Here is a 15,244-nt window from a genome sequence, read left to right on the forward strand (position 1 = left end):
TGAAATATGGTAAGATAAACTTTATGGTAAGATAATCTTTAATCTTTACTTTTTCTTCCAGTTTTTCTGAGACAGTAGCTGAACCTCCCAGTCCACACGATGCCCTTGGGAAACCACATGAATCTGAAAACACTGAACAGCCTTTGCCTTCTCTAGCCCAGCGTGAGAAAAAAGCCCCTCGACCCCCAAAGAAGAAGTACCAGAAGGCAGGGCTCTACTCTGATGTGTACAAAACAACAGAGTAAGTAATACCACTGAAAAGCTGCTGTCTGATATTGCAGTGGAAGCTGTCTCTTTTTAACTAGAGCCATAAAGAGCTGCTACTAATGAGTAGCTGAAATAAAACCGTCAACTTAATTCAAGCCTGTGAAAAATTACATGCATGATAATTATCAGAATCTGACCCAGAGAAGATTTAAAATGTAACCCCGGTCAGAAAGCAGCCTTGAGCAATCTGAAGGTGTTTCTGATTATCAACCTTGAAGAAGATAAGAGAGCTTCATTCAGCAACCTTAATGATGATGGCAGTAAAAGTGCTGGGAGAGCTTGAGGTGTTCAGGTACCGAGCACAGTGTCTACATAAAAGGAGCCGTTAGGTTTCTATTTTTATTGACTGAATGATGACAACTGGTCATCTTTTGTGTGCAAGAATTTCAGATATGCACCCTTTTCATTTCACAGTTAAGTGAAGTTCATCTCCTTAGTTTTCTGTGAGATGTTTAGAGTAACAATCCAGCATTCTTTTATTTTTTTTCCAACGTGGATGTCTCCCATTTCTCATAACCAGCCCACTTCTGCTTCCTTTTGTAGTTATGTACGCTTTCTGCAGCTATTTGAACAAATGTGTTGAAGTCAATAATTTGCACTTCTCTTCTAATACGATCTGACAAGTTAAAAAGCGAGAAAATTTGGCACCTTCTCGCTCTGTTGTAGACCACTTTAAAATGTCACAGAGACCACCAGGAGACTGCTAGTATAGTTTATCAACTGCTGGTGTGTTCTCTTCTCATAGTACAATGAAGGCATCAATGAAAAGATTAAGACTAAGGAAGAAACAAAGATCTAGGTCTGATCAAAGTGAAACTGCTTATGTTTCTATTAGTTTGAAAGCAGATGTGCTACAGTTTTTGCCATCTGAATGGTCTGTCACTGGTATACACACAGTCATGCAACATTCAAATATTGTATCATAAAAATTAGGTCTCTTGCCTTAGGGGAGGACCTAAGAGTCTTCTCTTTTTCTTTATTATAAAATGTTAGTTACATTGTCAGTCCTAGTCAGCCAAGGGAGCAACTCTAGGTATTGTGGATGATGATGGAATCAAGTTCACCACTCTGGAGAGGGCCACGACAAAGCTGAGCTCGACTTAACAACCCTCCTTCTCCCATCACATTTTGTGTTGCAGTTTCCTGGAAGCTTAGAGGTCTGATTTGGTCTTCCCCTTTGCCTGTTGCTCCACATGCTGAGTTCTTCCCTTGCACTGATACTGATGTTTGTGATGAGCTGCTAAGAACACTGAGGAAACTTTACCCTTCCAAGGAAGCAAATGGTGCCGACACAATCTGAACTACCTCTGTATGGTTGTTTTGAACTCTTCATACTGGAACAAGGCATGGAAATGCACAGCTGGGCAAGGACAGAACTGTGGCCATCTCGATTTAGGGCTGATCTCACCATTCCTTCCTGCTGGCACTGGGTCACTTCTGTACTAAGTTGGTTCAGCAAACTAAAATCAGCAGCACAATAGTCACTTTTTTAATAATTAAATTTTCTGCTGATTTAGCTTGCTGTTCCAGTTCTGCTGCACAGTCAGATGTATGTCAGTGCAAGAGGAGAGCAGAAGTTCATGTTGTTATTCCATTATTTATATAACTTCCTGCTGTATGGATATGAGAACGTGATTTTAGTTGAGAACAAAAACTCAACTCTGTGGTCCTACGGCACCCTCTAGTGATGGTACAGTTAAGTGTTAATCACTGTTTCCCTTAAAACAATCTCTGCATTCTCTATTAGTGAGTGTTGTACGCAGTGTTTTTCTGTATTTCTGTTTGCAGTGTTCAATTGCAGACACTTTGACTTAAAGCCCATTTTCCTACTCAACTGCATCTTTCTTAAATAATTCCTAAATGTTATTAGAACGTACAAAGTAGTGAAGGTTTTACTGAGGTTTACTGTTACAATTTACAGCCTCCCTCTACATCTGTCACATCCAACTGCTAAACAACAGCACGGAAAACATTTGTCCTGTCATTGCCAGTTTTAGTCTATTGTTAAAAGAGAAAAGTCTGCATTATTTCTCTGCAGCTACTTGAGTTGTGCAATTTGCCTCAACGGGATTTCACTCCAGCTCACCTTGGTCGAGAAACTTTATTAAAACACAGTGAGGAAAGCTCAGATTTTGATTCCTTGCAAATGAATTAAGAATAAAAGGAATGGTTTCTGGAGACAGTCTCAGTTCTTCCTCAGTTTCTGAATGTAATTTTGTAGACAGCATAGCTGCTCTGACATTAACCTCCACATGAGTTTTCCAGAATCCTCAGCTCCCCCTGGAAGAATTATACCGATCTTTTACTGAAGAGAAGTTCAGTGCATGGTTGCACGAGGCTGCAGCTTTGAAAACAAAGGAAGATTTTGTGCAGGAGTCACTATCTGTTTAGCCATCAGTGGCTTTCCTAGCGGAGTACAAAGTCGAGTTCACCAAAGAAATTTAATAATCATTAGTAAATTTGTAATCAGTTAAAATGTTGTATACTGTTTAGGGAAATAAAATTTTTATATACTAGATTATTTTTATTGGTAATAATAATATAAAAAATATGAGTCCTCATTACAAAAGTGTAATCTATGAAACTTGCTGTGATCCACGCTGAACTGCACTTGCCTGGTCGTTAGGTATCAACAGCTGGTCAAAGACTGGGCTTGCACGGGAAGTGTAGCTTAGTGCAGGCCTGTGGCTCTTCTGGGCCGTGTTCCCACGTGATAGGCACATTGCTCTTACAGGGCCTCCATTTTGCTGATGTTTGAGTTTGTGAAGCTGCAGGGTGACTCAGAGTAGGTAAGGGAACATTTTAGAAACAAACCTATTGAAAAATCAGCAGCTGAACTGAAATGACAGTGCAAATGAACTGCCAGTGAATTGCAGTTCAGCAAATGCTTTAAGTTGGCATAAGCTAACACTGCACTAAAAGAATCAGCTTTACTTTCTCCTCACCTTTGTGGCTTATACCTATTCCTGTGCTGTCCCTTCCTTTGCCCCACCACGATCACCAGGGCAACCGAACCAGGCTGGGATTGTGATTCAGATAAAATCTAACCTTGTGTGGTAGGTTTCCTGGTGCAGTTAAGCTTGCAGTCATACCAACAGTTATGCCAGCACAAGGTGGGGAGCATCAAAGCCAGCTTAAAATGCTTGTCAGACTATGGTCCGAGAGAGAAAATTGGGCTCCATGCCTCAAAAATGTAATTGTGCATCCCCCAGAGAACTAATCCCAGCCAACGTGGTTAGAGTGTAGGGAGAAGACACTAGAAGCTGGAGAGGGGGAACTGAAACAGAACATGGTATCAGAAAGAAATGAAGGAGCAGGATGGAGAGAAATAAAGGTACAGGGAAGAAGACTGTGGTTCTGGTCTTTGTTCCCTTCTTAATTTGCCTTTAGACTGACATTCTGAGACTAAGCCTGACCTTCAGCCTTTGCAGAGAGTTGTAGAAAATGTTTTCATCTTCAGCAAAAAATTCACTTGCTATTGCTCTGTTAACGGGAGTTTGCAAAGAGAGGCCAGTTTGGTCTATTGTTGGTAAGTGGACCATTTACAAAACGTGTGTTTTAAATTTGTCCCTACAGAAACTGAACCAAGCAACTTTAGGCAGTGGATTATAGAGAGGAAAGCCGTTTTTATCTAGCCAGGCTTATGTTTCAGTCTGTGAAATGATCAGAAATTTAATCCTCCGATTTACTGTTGAAAGTATGCTAACCTGAAAGGTTAGAAGGTATCGTTTCTCTGGGATTGTTGGTGAGGTCTCACCCTATTCTACCTGGCTTGCTTGAAAAGGGGAGAGAGTGACCCTGGCTTTCTGGAGAGATACTTTGCTTTTCAGCTGCAACAATCATTGTATCTGCTTATTGAGAGAAACATCTTAAAGAGCATGGTGCAAAAATGAGCTGTACTTGGCCTTGATAGCAGCGCAGAGTTGGCTGATCCTAGGAGGCTGCGAGGACAATCAGTTTAATCCTGGGAATTCCTGCAACCTGTGCCATCTGTAGGGAGGTGTATCTAGCTAGTAAGTGTTCAAGCTTTAGTTTAAAAATGACATGAACAGAATGTGATCTGAGCAGCAGCAAAGGCAACCTACTGTCACTCCCAGAGCCCCGGGTGAGGCGAGTCGCACAGACCAGGCAGCAGTACCCAGCGTCAGCCAAGAGCCCGATGGCCAGAGCAGGCCAAGGTTAAGCGGGGCAGTCAGTCTGCAAGTCAGGATCAGGTCTAGTGATGGTAACTGGGGTCAGACACAGTCTGTCAGACACAGTCCGGGATTGCCAGGCAGGTCCAGGGTCAAGCCAGGAAGCCAGTGCGTGGCTCAGCCACCAGATCCCGTGGCTGTGGCTGAGCTGGACATAAGTGCACCCACGAGGTAGTCCAGGGCTTGAGCATAAATGGATCTGCAGGGACCATGGGCAGAGGGTGTGGGTGGAAGCCCCCCGTGAGGCTGATCAGGGTTGTAAGGGCGTGTTAGTGGTGCTTGGGGCCCTGACACCGAATTTAAGCTTCTGCAAGGCTCTGGGCATGCCTCAGCAAAGTGCATGGGAGAGGTCTGCTCCGAGAGACAGCAGCTAAACACAAAACCAGAACCTTTATTGCGTGCTCAGAAACTCCAGCCTAAAATAGCTCATCTGCCTAGTGGGAATATGTGGGCCTGTTAATACAGACCTTTTCTTGATAGTGTAGAGAGGCCTTGAATTCATGAGGCTTTTTTTGCATGGTATTTATGTTTCTAAAACTCCATGTATTCTTTATACTTATTATTTTAGTATAGTCCCTTTTCGTATGAGTAATTACGCTTTATTTTGACATCTCAGCCTTTCCTTCTGAAGTCCCTGAAGTATTGATGGCCTTTGTTCAGCTTACTGATTTGTCCTAAAAGTTTTTTACATGCCTCTAACAATACTTCATCACTGTGTTTGGAAGGAAAACAGAGTAGGTGCTTTTCCCAGTGTTCTCTGTGACTGAGTCTGAGATGGGTGTGTCTGCAGTGCCTGAAGAAATTAATGTTATATTTTGTGTGTTTAGATAATTGCCTTCTGCATTTCCTTTCCACGCTGGTTTCCTCCTTGCAGTTTATTTACCACAATTTATTTTTCCATTGGCTTCCTTTACACTGAATAAGTGTGCGTTAAATGGTGCACATTTGGCCTCAATTAAGTCACTTCTATTGAATGTTTTTCCTTTTTTCCTCTGCCTTTGGTTTAAGGATTTGTTTGCCTCCTGGAAATGGAGGTTCACACTTTGCCTTTGCAGAACACCTTTCTATTTCCTTTTGATAAGAACTTGCTTTCCATAGTTATTCTATGGCTTTTCTTTGCAAGTCTTAGTGAGTCAGCGCAGCACAACTTGGAAGGATAGAAGATGGGGGTGGGGGGTGTTTAATCGTCTCTAGAATGTAATTTTTGCCTGATGGGCAACAGAGCTGTCTGTTTGTCAAAGCAAATGAAATTAATTCCTACCATCAGTAAACAGAGGGTCATAATATTTAAAAACCATAGCCATTATTGTTTGAGAGAACATTACAGGCTTTTGATTAGGACAGCTCTGTGTCCACCTGTATACATTAAGTTAAATGCAAGTGTATCATAATTAGAGCCTTGCTGTATAACTGTTAAAAGGAGAATTGTTCAAAGAAGAGTATATACAGCATGTAGCTCAACGGAGCCCTCATTTCAGCAATACGCCTTAGCTTTTATTTCACTATCTAAAATTTGTTACACTTGTGCAGTTAAGTACCAGAAATCCAGAAAGGACTAGAAGAATATATGAACTACAAATTATTGCCATCCATCAGTTCTGTTTCTGACCTTCAGTGATTATTTCCAGTTGTTGATATCTGTATCTCAACATTTGTTTTGAACTTGCGTTTTCCATTCACTAGTTAAACAAGAATATCACAATTTTATTGAGTCAGCTTTCAGTTGTATGTCCAGTTATTAAAATAAATCCCTTAAAAAACATCAGTAAACTTGAACAGGCTTCAATATAATTTTAATCTTCGGTATATCTAATGTTTAGAAATCTTTCCTGAATGTTGCCGGGCTGCAGTACTAAATATAACCACATCAGTTTTTTCTTTCCATAGTTTGTCGGTAGCCAAAGGAGATGTTTGTAAAAGTCAGGTTACTGAGCTGAGTGGTTTGACATCTGCCTGACCCATACAACCATTCTTATTTCATACTTCTATTTTTTCCTTCTGTAAAGGGGGTGTCTCGTTGCTTTTTTAACTCTGATTTCTGTTCTTGATCAACAGCCTTCTAAAGGAGTAGCACATGAAGGTTTACTCTTAGCAGATTAGGAGAGCAGGCACTATACATGTATAATGTGTCAAATACCTAAGGAAGCAACAACAGATAAGATTTGTTGAACTTCTATTTTTTTTTTTTTTTAGTTGTTAATTATATATCACATACTAGGCACTTAAAGTTGATGTTGTCCCATTAGATGTTGCCTGAATAGTAATTACAGAGAAAAATCAAATCATGAGTTTTGAAATGGATGTGATAAGTGTATTTGGCAAGCAGCCTGGAAATCAATTTTTTGGGCTATTTCTATTATTATTCTCTTGCCTGATGTTCTAGACATTCGTGCCTTAATTAAAAAAGAAAATGTGTTTTTTTGCAAATGACAGGTGTTGCTCGTTCTGATCCTCTTTTTTCCACTGTCATCCACAGTCCAAAGAGCCGCCTTATACAATTAAAGAAAGAAAAGCTGGAGTACACTCCTGGAGAGCATGAGCATGGATTGTTTCCAGCCCCTATTCACGTTGGTGGGTACTTTATGTGTGTTTTTAGTTGTTGGAAAACAAGCATCACACTTAGGTGACATGGAAGTGCTCTGGACTTCACAATATCTCTGCCTCTCTCCCTTTTTTCTCTTTTTATTTTATCACCTTGCCAGGTTACTCATGGCTTTCAGCATATGAACTTTGTCTGTGTTCTTCAGTGCAGAAGTTTGACTTGAGAGGCTTTTTTTTGTTGTTACGTGAACTTTGTTCTCATTTTTTGTTTACCATAAGAATATACCAGTCTAGTTTAAAACCTACTTTAACTGCCATAATACTTTTGCTTAAATACAGTACAATAGTCTCCTTTTCAAACTAATATTACAGTAGAACAGCCAGAGACAATTCTGACCATTTGTTATATCTCAAAGCATGCAATAATAAATTCCCTGTTGTCCTCATGCACTTAATGATGTTTGTCTTTAAGCATGGATAAAAGCAAGGAAGAATGAAAAACTTCGCTGTTACATAAGTCTTTATTTCAGCTCCATTTTGAGATCTCAGGTAGAACAGAAAAGAGGTTTGGGGTGTCTCTTTCCCTTCTGCAGGAAGGAGCCATAATCTAAGGCTAGCATGAGCATGTAGAACTCATGGGCTTCCAGGATGCTGTTCACAAACCCAGCCCACTGGACTGGACTGCTGGGAGAGGGTGGTCATGAACTCCCAGACTGACGTTTTTGCAGTTCGTGTCATTTCTCAGGATAAACCAAAAGTGATTTATTTTTCATGTAATTGTTTCAGCTTTTATAATGCTGTGATTTCTTACTTCAAGTACTGTCATGCAAAGAGAGTTTGGGAAATTCTACATTGTTCAGTAGGAATATTAGTCCCATCAAACACAAATGTTTAATTGGTTTGTCTTCTTTAACTGAACTTTTTTGCTCCATAGACAACATTGACTTTCACAGAGAGGTAGCAGCAGGCAAAGAGTTTGACAGATCTGTGTGAATCAGAAACTGCAAAACAGGTTTCAGAACTGAAGGTGTTAATTTAAATTCTCAAAAATGTGACCTTGCTCAATTCCTTTTTGAATTGGGTCATATAACTCTGTTGCGTGACCAAACCATCTGTCGGGATGCGCAGGTTCAGTTTGCAGTGCCACGATCCTGTTCTCTTTTCTCTTGACGAGGCCCCGACGCCGCATTTCTTTGTGCTAGCAGACACAAACAAGCTCCCGCACTGAAGATAAAGCTGCTTCGATTGCTCGGTATTGGGTAGCTGGAGAGTGATTTAACTGCAGAGCAGAGTTCCGAGGTTTAGGACTCTGCCAGATGACTGCACTAGTGCCCACTTGACGAGGGCTGGACCTTCCATGCACTCCAGGCACGGTGCCAGGGCACCTGAAAGAGCCTTTTGTTTTGCCTGCTGAGGTCATAGAAGTGAAAGCAAATTCCCAGCAGATTTAGCTCTTTCCTGGAACCTGCTATGGATGAATACAGCATTGAAAATGAAAAGTGATTTAGGAGTAAATTGTAAGGAAAACATTACAATTTCTATTTTCCACTAGTGGGGGTATGCGTGTGAATTTACATGAAACCAGAGACTGTTGCTGAAGGAACATAAAGGCACTTGTTAACATTTAGAAAAGCTGGGAAAATCAGACATGGGACTGACACCTCATCCTTAGTCACTCTTCTTGCTGCAATTCTGTGACACGGTATTCCAATAAAATGATAAGAGAACATTTTAATCTTGGCTAGAACTAACCTAGCACTTGTGTCAGACCTCAGGTCTTATATTAACAAAGTATGTAATGGGTCAGTTTCCTTCTTTTGAGAAGAGATTAAAGGTGACAATAAATTCTAGAATAGAGAAAAAATCTGGAATGAAAATAGTGACTCCTATCTAAAATGAGTTTCAGTTATTGCTGAAAATACAGATCATCCTGAAGTCTTTCTGAAACATTTAGGAATGTGTTTGCCAAGTCTGAATTTGTTCTTAGGTCTCTTTTGGTAAAGGTCACAGGAACAGGCTTGGATGCTGTTTTCAAAACTAATTCAGTTTCTCTGAGTACAATATTGTGATTTACCAGCTTGCATGAATTGAGCGTGCAGGTTTTGTTCTCTGCGCTAAATCACTGTATTCGTGTGTATGCAGAAAGGCTCAGGAGAAAGTGTCAACTTGGAGGTTTCTCCACAGAGGTTATTAGTGTTTAGTGTATTCAGATTTGTCTGTTATTTGCTGTTGTCCCTTCAGCAGCTCACGTTCAGTGACCCCTCCTGGGTGAACACCTCTGGGTTCCTGGCACTGCTCTGAAGAGTTGAAGGGGGCTGTTGGAGTTCAGTGGCACCCTGACCATCATCATCAGCGCAGAAGGCAGCTCTGCTCTGCCACCTGCCTCACCAGGCACCTTGTACCTTCCCTCCCTGTCGATAAAGGTTTAAACCTGACTGTGACAGCAGAGTAGAATGCAGAAGATAACATCAAGGAGGGCTCTTCCCTGTGCTTGCCACTAACAAACAAAATGTTCTGGGAGGATTCTGCTCTTCTGCCTTTTTGACTTTCAGACATGGAGAGGCCCTGTCAGAATTTGGCCTTGTGCCTGGGAGCAGCTCTTTTTCCTCTTGGGGATATGCGAATATGAGTGTGTGTGACTTACAAACCTTTTTGTTTCAGGAAAGTATCTCAGACAAAAGAGAATTGACTTCCAGCTGCCTTACGACATCCTCTGGCAGTGGAAACACAATCAGGTACAAGATAAAAAGTTACTGGTTTGCCAAGATTATGATCAGAAGTCTTAGAAAGATAATAGCAGGATTCTTACATGAAAGCTGTGTTGATATATCCTGTGTATTGATGAATATTCTTGTTCCTGCCACTGTATGAGGAAGAAAGGGATTTGCATATGTATTTAATGTGAACAATTTCCATTATTCCATCTCTTGCAAAATAGCAATCCTGTGGTTTTCTGCTGAAAAAAGTCATTAATTTTGCTGCAGACTTTTATTTTGGTAGTGTGCCTGCTTTCTGCAATGATCTTGTTTTAGACATGCCTCAGGAGAATTCAGATGTACTGCCAACAGCACTGAGAAATTTCAGGCCTTATTTTTCTTGGATCAATCCCAGCAGAGTGGAATTTATTTTTCACTTGCAAGCTGAAATTTTCATACTGAGGAAAGAAGAGAAACTGTTTAACAGTCTCATTCTTTTTAAAGAGCTTTAAATATGTGCAAACCTAAAAATAGGAATATTTTTTTCCCTGAGAAGTTTCCACCAAGTGATTTAACACAGGATTTAAGGCTGGAGGGTAAATCATTCCCCAGCTTTACAGCAAGAAAGCGCTCTCAGACATGTAACTTAAGCATGTAAATGAGCAAGACAAATTCCCAGATGGTTGTGGCTCCAGCTACTCTTTGTAATACCACCAAAATCTAATCTTAAAGTAATGATCATTGTTGACATTTCAGCCGAGGACAGTTTCTTGCCATGTATTGAAGATTACTTGCATCTGCCTATCTTACCTATTCAATATTACATAAATAATAAATATATATTATCTATTTTCTTGACATTTTCCACATCTACATAGACTATTGAAAACCCTTACAGAGCAGTTTTGTTTGTACGATGGTTGTATAGATTCTGGGCTTTGTCCAGTGCCTGTCTGCCACATGTGTTATTGAGGGAAGGCTATTAAATGCAGTAAATGTGTGTGAAATATGTAATAATTTGAAATTACTCCTTAAAGCTTGTTTGAAAGGATAGAATATATGTGAAGTTATGAAATGGGATCTAAGCTTCCCTTTTCCCTCTTGTCATCTCCATCTGCAGAGGAAGTTTCTCTAGTTAGAAGATGAATCTGCATTTCTCTTGGCTCCTACCTGTAGTCACAGTTTTCACAGAATCATTTAGGTTGCAAAAGACCCCTAGGATCATTGAGACCAACCAACCATTTTGATAAGCACCTTAAATTTTCTTTTTTGCTTTTTTAATTGTTGGCACAATTTCACCAAATATGCTTTCTCCAAAGTAGATCTAAATAATTACTCTTCATTATTGAAAAGAACAGCATTGTTCAGAATAGTCTGTCCCCATTGTATGTTACCCATATTGCTCTGTTCAGATAGGATGGGAAACAATATGTTAGAAAAACTGCTCAGCTAACTCACTAAGCCTAAGTTCTACTTATTTGGGGACTTCTTTTGACCTATTTGCTAATGTAGTCTGAGCCTAAAGAAGAGAATGCAGATGTATTTTCTAGTAATGATTACAAAACTTACATATGTACAGAACATAATTTCCCTGATTCTTTTGAATAACAGATGCACTTATGCAATGTATTAAAATTTTCTTTCTCTTCCTTTTAGTTGTATAAAAAGCCAGATGTCCCACTTTATAAAAAAATCCGTTCTAGTAAGTAAAATCTTATTACTAAAATGTGTTAACTGTGGAATTTTCACATGACAACCCTCCTTTCTATCATGTTCTTCATCCTACTAAAGACACTTCCACCTTCTTTTTTTGCTTTATGTAATTGGAATGAAAATATTATATATAAATAGTTCTGGTTTTTTCACCTGGAAAGAATTCTTTTCCCTGTTTGGGTTTGGTTTTTTGTTTTTGTTTTTTTTTTTCTCCAGATGTCTATGTGGATGTCAAGCCTCTTTCTGGCTATGAGGCCACTACCTGCAATTGTAAGAAACCAGACGATGACAACGGAAAGGGCTGTGTGGAGGATTGTCTTAACAGGTTAGAAATAGGTTGACTGACTATCATAAGAGAATTTCAGTAAATGAATTATTTCACATCAACTAATAATATCTTAAAAAAATAATTGTGCTGGATGCAACTCCAGTAATAAAAATATTGTTACAGAGCATACATGGTAACTTTCTGCTGCATGTATGCTCCCCTACCTCTTTCATCAGAGGCAGATCCCATAAAAAGCTCCATTTTACTCTTTGAACAGCAGGGAGAGCCAGACTGTCTGAATTATACCTTGAAAACAAGAAGCATTTTAGTTCTTCAATAACATTTGTTTAACAGAGGAATTTTTTTCCTTTTTTTTTTTTTTTTTTTTTTCCTGGATGATAGATCTAAAAATATGCTATTCACCTTCCTTTACCTTCTTTGTTTTTTATTTTAGGATGATCTTTGCAGAGTGTTCACCAAACACCTGCCCTTGTGGTGAACAGTGTTGCAATCAGCGGATACAGAGGCATGAATGGGTGCAGTGCCTGGAGAGGTTCCGGGCTGAGGAGAAAGGATGGGGTATTCGTACCAAAGAACCCCTGAAAGCAGGACAGTTTATCATTGAATATCTGGGAGAAGTTGTTAGTGAGCAAGAATTCAGGTAGAAATATTTATTTGCTGCTTTAGTATGGAAGGCTCAATAAATGACTTTAGTATCTATTATAATTTTGGGGAAATCCTTAGACAGAAATGAAGGGGAGAGAATCAGGGGAAAAAAAAAAAAAAAGAATGCTTTTCTGGTCACAGCCACGAGAAGGAAGGCTTAGAATTCAGCTTTTTTTGCTCAACCAAGTTTTTCTCAGTCAAATAGAGAGGAATGATTAGCGTGTGGAATGCATCATCTGCTCTGTAAATGCCAAATGCCACAAGTGAATGTGAATTTGATATAATTATGAGTATTGTGCAGGATTTGAACTGTGCAAGATAGAATTGAGGGGCAGAAGGGAGCAGGAAGGGAAATGAGCTTTTGCAGATAGGTGTGAAAAAAAAGAACAAGTGGAAGCATTAATAACCAATGAAAGAAATTGTATTCTTGTTAACTACATAGCATCATAAGAGAATTAAGATTGGAGGGACATACTTGCTACTCCTAGAGCTCCAACAAAAGACAAATGCAATCTTGTCGTACTGAGATAACTGCTAACACAACTGACTCTGGTTACTCTTGCTCTCTTGCTAAAAAGAGGTAGCTGTAATCCATGGATGTAATTCCAGAAGTTGTATCCGGTCCCAGATAATGAAAGGAAGAAGCCAGTTGTTGTACACATGCATACATATACACACCATAGAATGTATACTTGCATTTTTTCTTCCATACACAGGTTATCAACATGAAATGTATACACATAATCTGCAGAACCCAAAAGGGAGCATTCCAGAAGAGCAAATTTCTAAATTCTAATCCAAGCTCTGTCAATGGCCTTGACTTATAAAAATAGGTATAATAATGGTTTTCCTCCATCTCTAGGTGTACAGTTCTATAAAATATAAAAGTTTATAATTGCTTTTTCTTCAAAACCCTCTCTCAGAATTCTTGAATGTGCTATTACTATGTTACTCCCTGTTTGCTTTGCAGCGACAAGCAGAATCACAAATAACTTTCCTGTGTTGCTTCCTAGGAACCGGATGATTGAACAGTACCATAATCACAGCGATCATTACTGCCTGAATTTAGACAGTGGAATGGTCATAGATAGTTATCGTATGGGCAATGAAGCTCGTTTTATCAACCACAGCTGTAATCCTAACTGTGAGATGCAGAAATGGTAAGAAAAATATTTACTGGAAGACTGTGACTAAGACATAGATAACCAGATCATCTAAGAGAATCTGATCTAAAAACAGGGAGGGGAATCAAGCTGAACAGTGTAAATAATATTTACTGTCATGTTTGCATTGCACAAGAGAAGCAGTGTTATGCTTTCAAGTGTTGGACATCTTGTAGATCTAAGTTTGGATCTAAGTTTTCTGGCAAGGCAAAGCCTTGTTGTTTGTCATCCTGTTAACCTGCTACAAATCTTGAAGCCTAGGTAATGCCATAAAATGATCTGTGTGTATCTTCTGCCAATTCAGATATTTTTTTTTTTAAAAGTAGGTAAACAGGGAAGTAGTCTTATTTCAGCACACCCTGTGTCATATCAGTACTGCGTTATCAGAAGAAATCCAGTGCCAGACTAGTAGGAAATACTTCTAAGAAATTTGTAGTGAATAACTTACAGTGAAATAGCAGACGGTCATAATAGGAATCAGCTGTGATGGCAGTACAGCAGAGGAGCCTGTGATTCTCAGATAATTTTAGTGGATTAAAGCAATAGTAATCAAGTTTTAAATTTTAAAATCCAACACAAAAAATAAGCAAAAGAAATGGAGAGGCAGTTAATTTTAGTGCGTTTTGTGAGATGAGGTGTGATGATTAGTGTAAGCTCTGGATTTAGGGTGAGGGCCTGAATCTTGGCGGTTGGTAAGTAGATCTGCTGTGATAACCAGTGTAGTTTGTAACTTCTCTGTTTGAAGCACAACTGCCTACTCTTTGTAAATAAATATTCACTTTTTTGGCTTTCAGAGTTTATTGTAAGAGATAAACAAGAGAACAGTAGAAATGAAGAATAAGCATAATCCAGGGCACAGCAGAAGTGTTGCTTCCTGTCACTTAACACTTCTATGTGGACAAAAACAATTTCTTTTTAATTATTGGGAATATTTTATTGTATTTTCCCTGCAGGTCTGTTAATGGTGTTTACCGGATTGGATTGTATGCGCTTAAAGATATGCCTGCTGGTACCGAATTGACTTATGACTACAATTTTCATTCATTTAATGTTGAAAAACAGGTAAGGATCACAGTGCAAGACCTTGAAAAAACTCACCAAGGACAAACAGTGCTGTAAAGTTGAAGGTCAATTAACAAAACTATTCTGGTGTTGTATTTGACAGAATGGGTTCTTTATAATAGTGAGAGATAATCTAAATGTTGGGGGGGGTATTTAATTTTTTTTTTTTTTTTTTTTTTTTTTCAAAGCAACTCTGCAAATGTGGTTTTGACAAATGCAGAGGGATAATTGGGGGTAAAAGTCAGCGAATGAATGGACTTTCAAGCAAAAACAATCAGCCTGTGAGCACCCACAGAAGGCCTGGACGGTCGAAAGAGAAAAGGAAGTCAAAGCACAAACTAAAGAAGAGAGTAAGTAGTAAAGACAGCTTTTTTCATGGATAAAGGTTAATAGGAAATCTGTTTGTTCCATCAGACTGAAAAATTCTGTATTTTAAACTTCAGAGAAATACTATAGAGATATACTACAGGTTCTCTCTCAAGAACTACTTTTACTGCTTTGCTAAGTTCTTGGCACAGTTTTTCCTGTCTATCAGAATGATCTGTTTTCCAGAGGGGCCACATCCCAGAGGAGCCCAGTGAAAGTGTGAACGCTCCAACAAGGCTGACACCACAGCTTCAGATGAAGCCCATGTCTAACAGAGAAAGGTAAGGAATGATTTCAGTGGGACTTTCC

General features: G+C 39.3%; 1 protein-coding gene across 2 annotated transcripts in view; it reads left to right on the top strand.

Annotated features, from left to right (window-relative positions):
* The window catches only part of ASH1L (ASH1 like histone lysine methyltransferase), a 63,891-nt gene that overhangs the window by 33,433 nt on the left and 15,214 nt on the right, over positions 1 to 15,244 (top strand). For both annotated transcript variants that reach the window (XM_074929287.1, XM_074929288.1), the window contains exons 6-15: positions 62 to 241; positions 6,937 to 7,031; positions 9,663 to 9,736; positions 11,354 to 11,399; positions 11,627 to 11,735; positions 12,133 to 12,339; positions 13,358 to 13,504; positions 14,461 to 14,569; positions 14,758 to 14,919; positions 15,122 to 15,216. In XM_074929287.1, the coding sequence (XP_074785388.1) occupies positions 62 to 241; positions 6,937 to 7,031; positions 9,663 to 9,736; positions 11,354 to 11,399; positions 11,627 to 11,735; positions 12,133 to 12,339; positions 13,358 to 13,504; positions 14,461 to 14,569; positions 14,758 to 14,919; positions 15,122 to 15,216 (1,224 nt within the window). The remainder of the gene's footprint in view (positions 1 to 61; positions 242 to 6,936; positions 7,032 to 9,662; positions 9,737 to 11,353; positions 11,400 to 11,626; positions 11,736 to 12,132; positions 12,340 to 13,357; positions 13,505 to 14,460; positions 14,570 to 14,757; positions 14,920 to 15,121; positions 15,217 to 15,244) is intronic.

This window comes from Athene noctua, chromosome 29 (genome assembly GCF_965140245.1).
Source record: "Athene noctua chromosome 29, bAthNoc1.hap1.1, whole genome shotgun sequence".
In the NCBI taxonomy this organism is placed as follows: domain Eukaryota; kingdom Metazoa; phylum Chordata; class Aves; order Strigiformes; family Strigidae; genus Athene; species Athene noctua.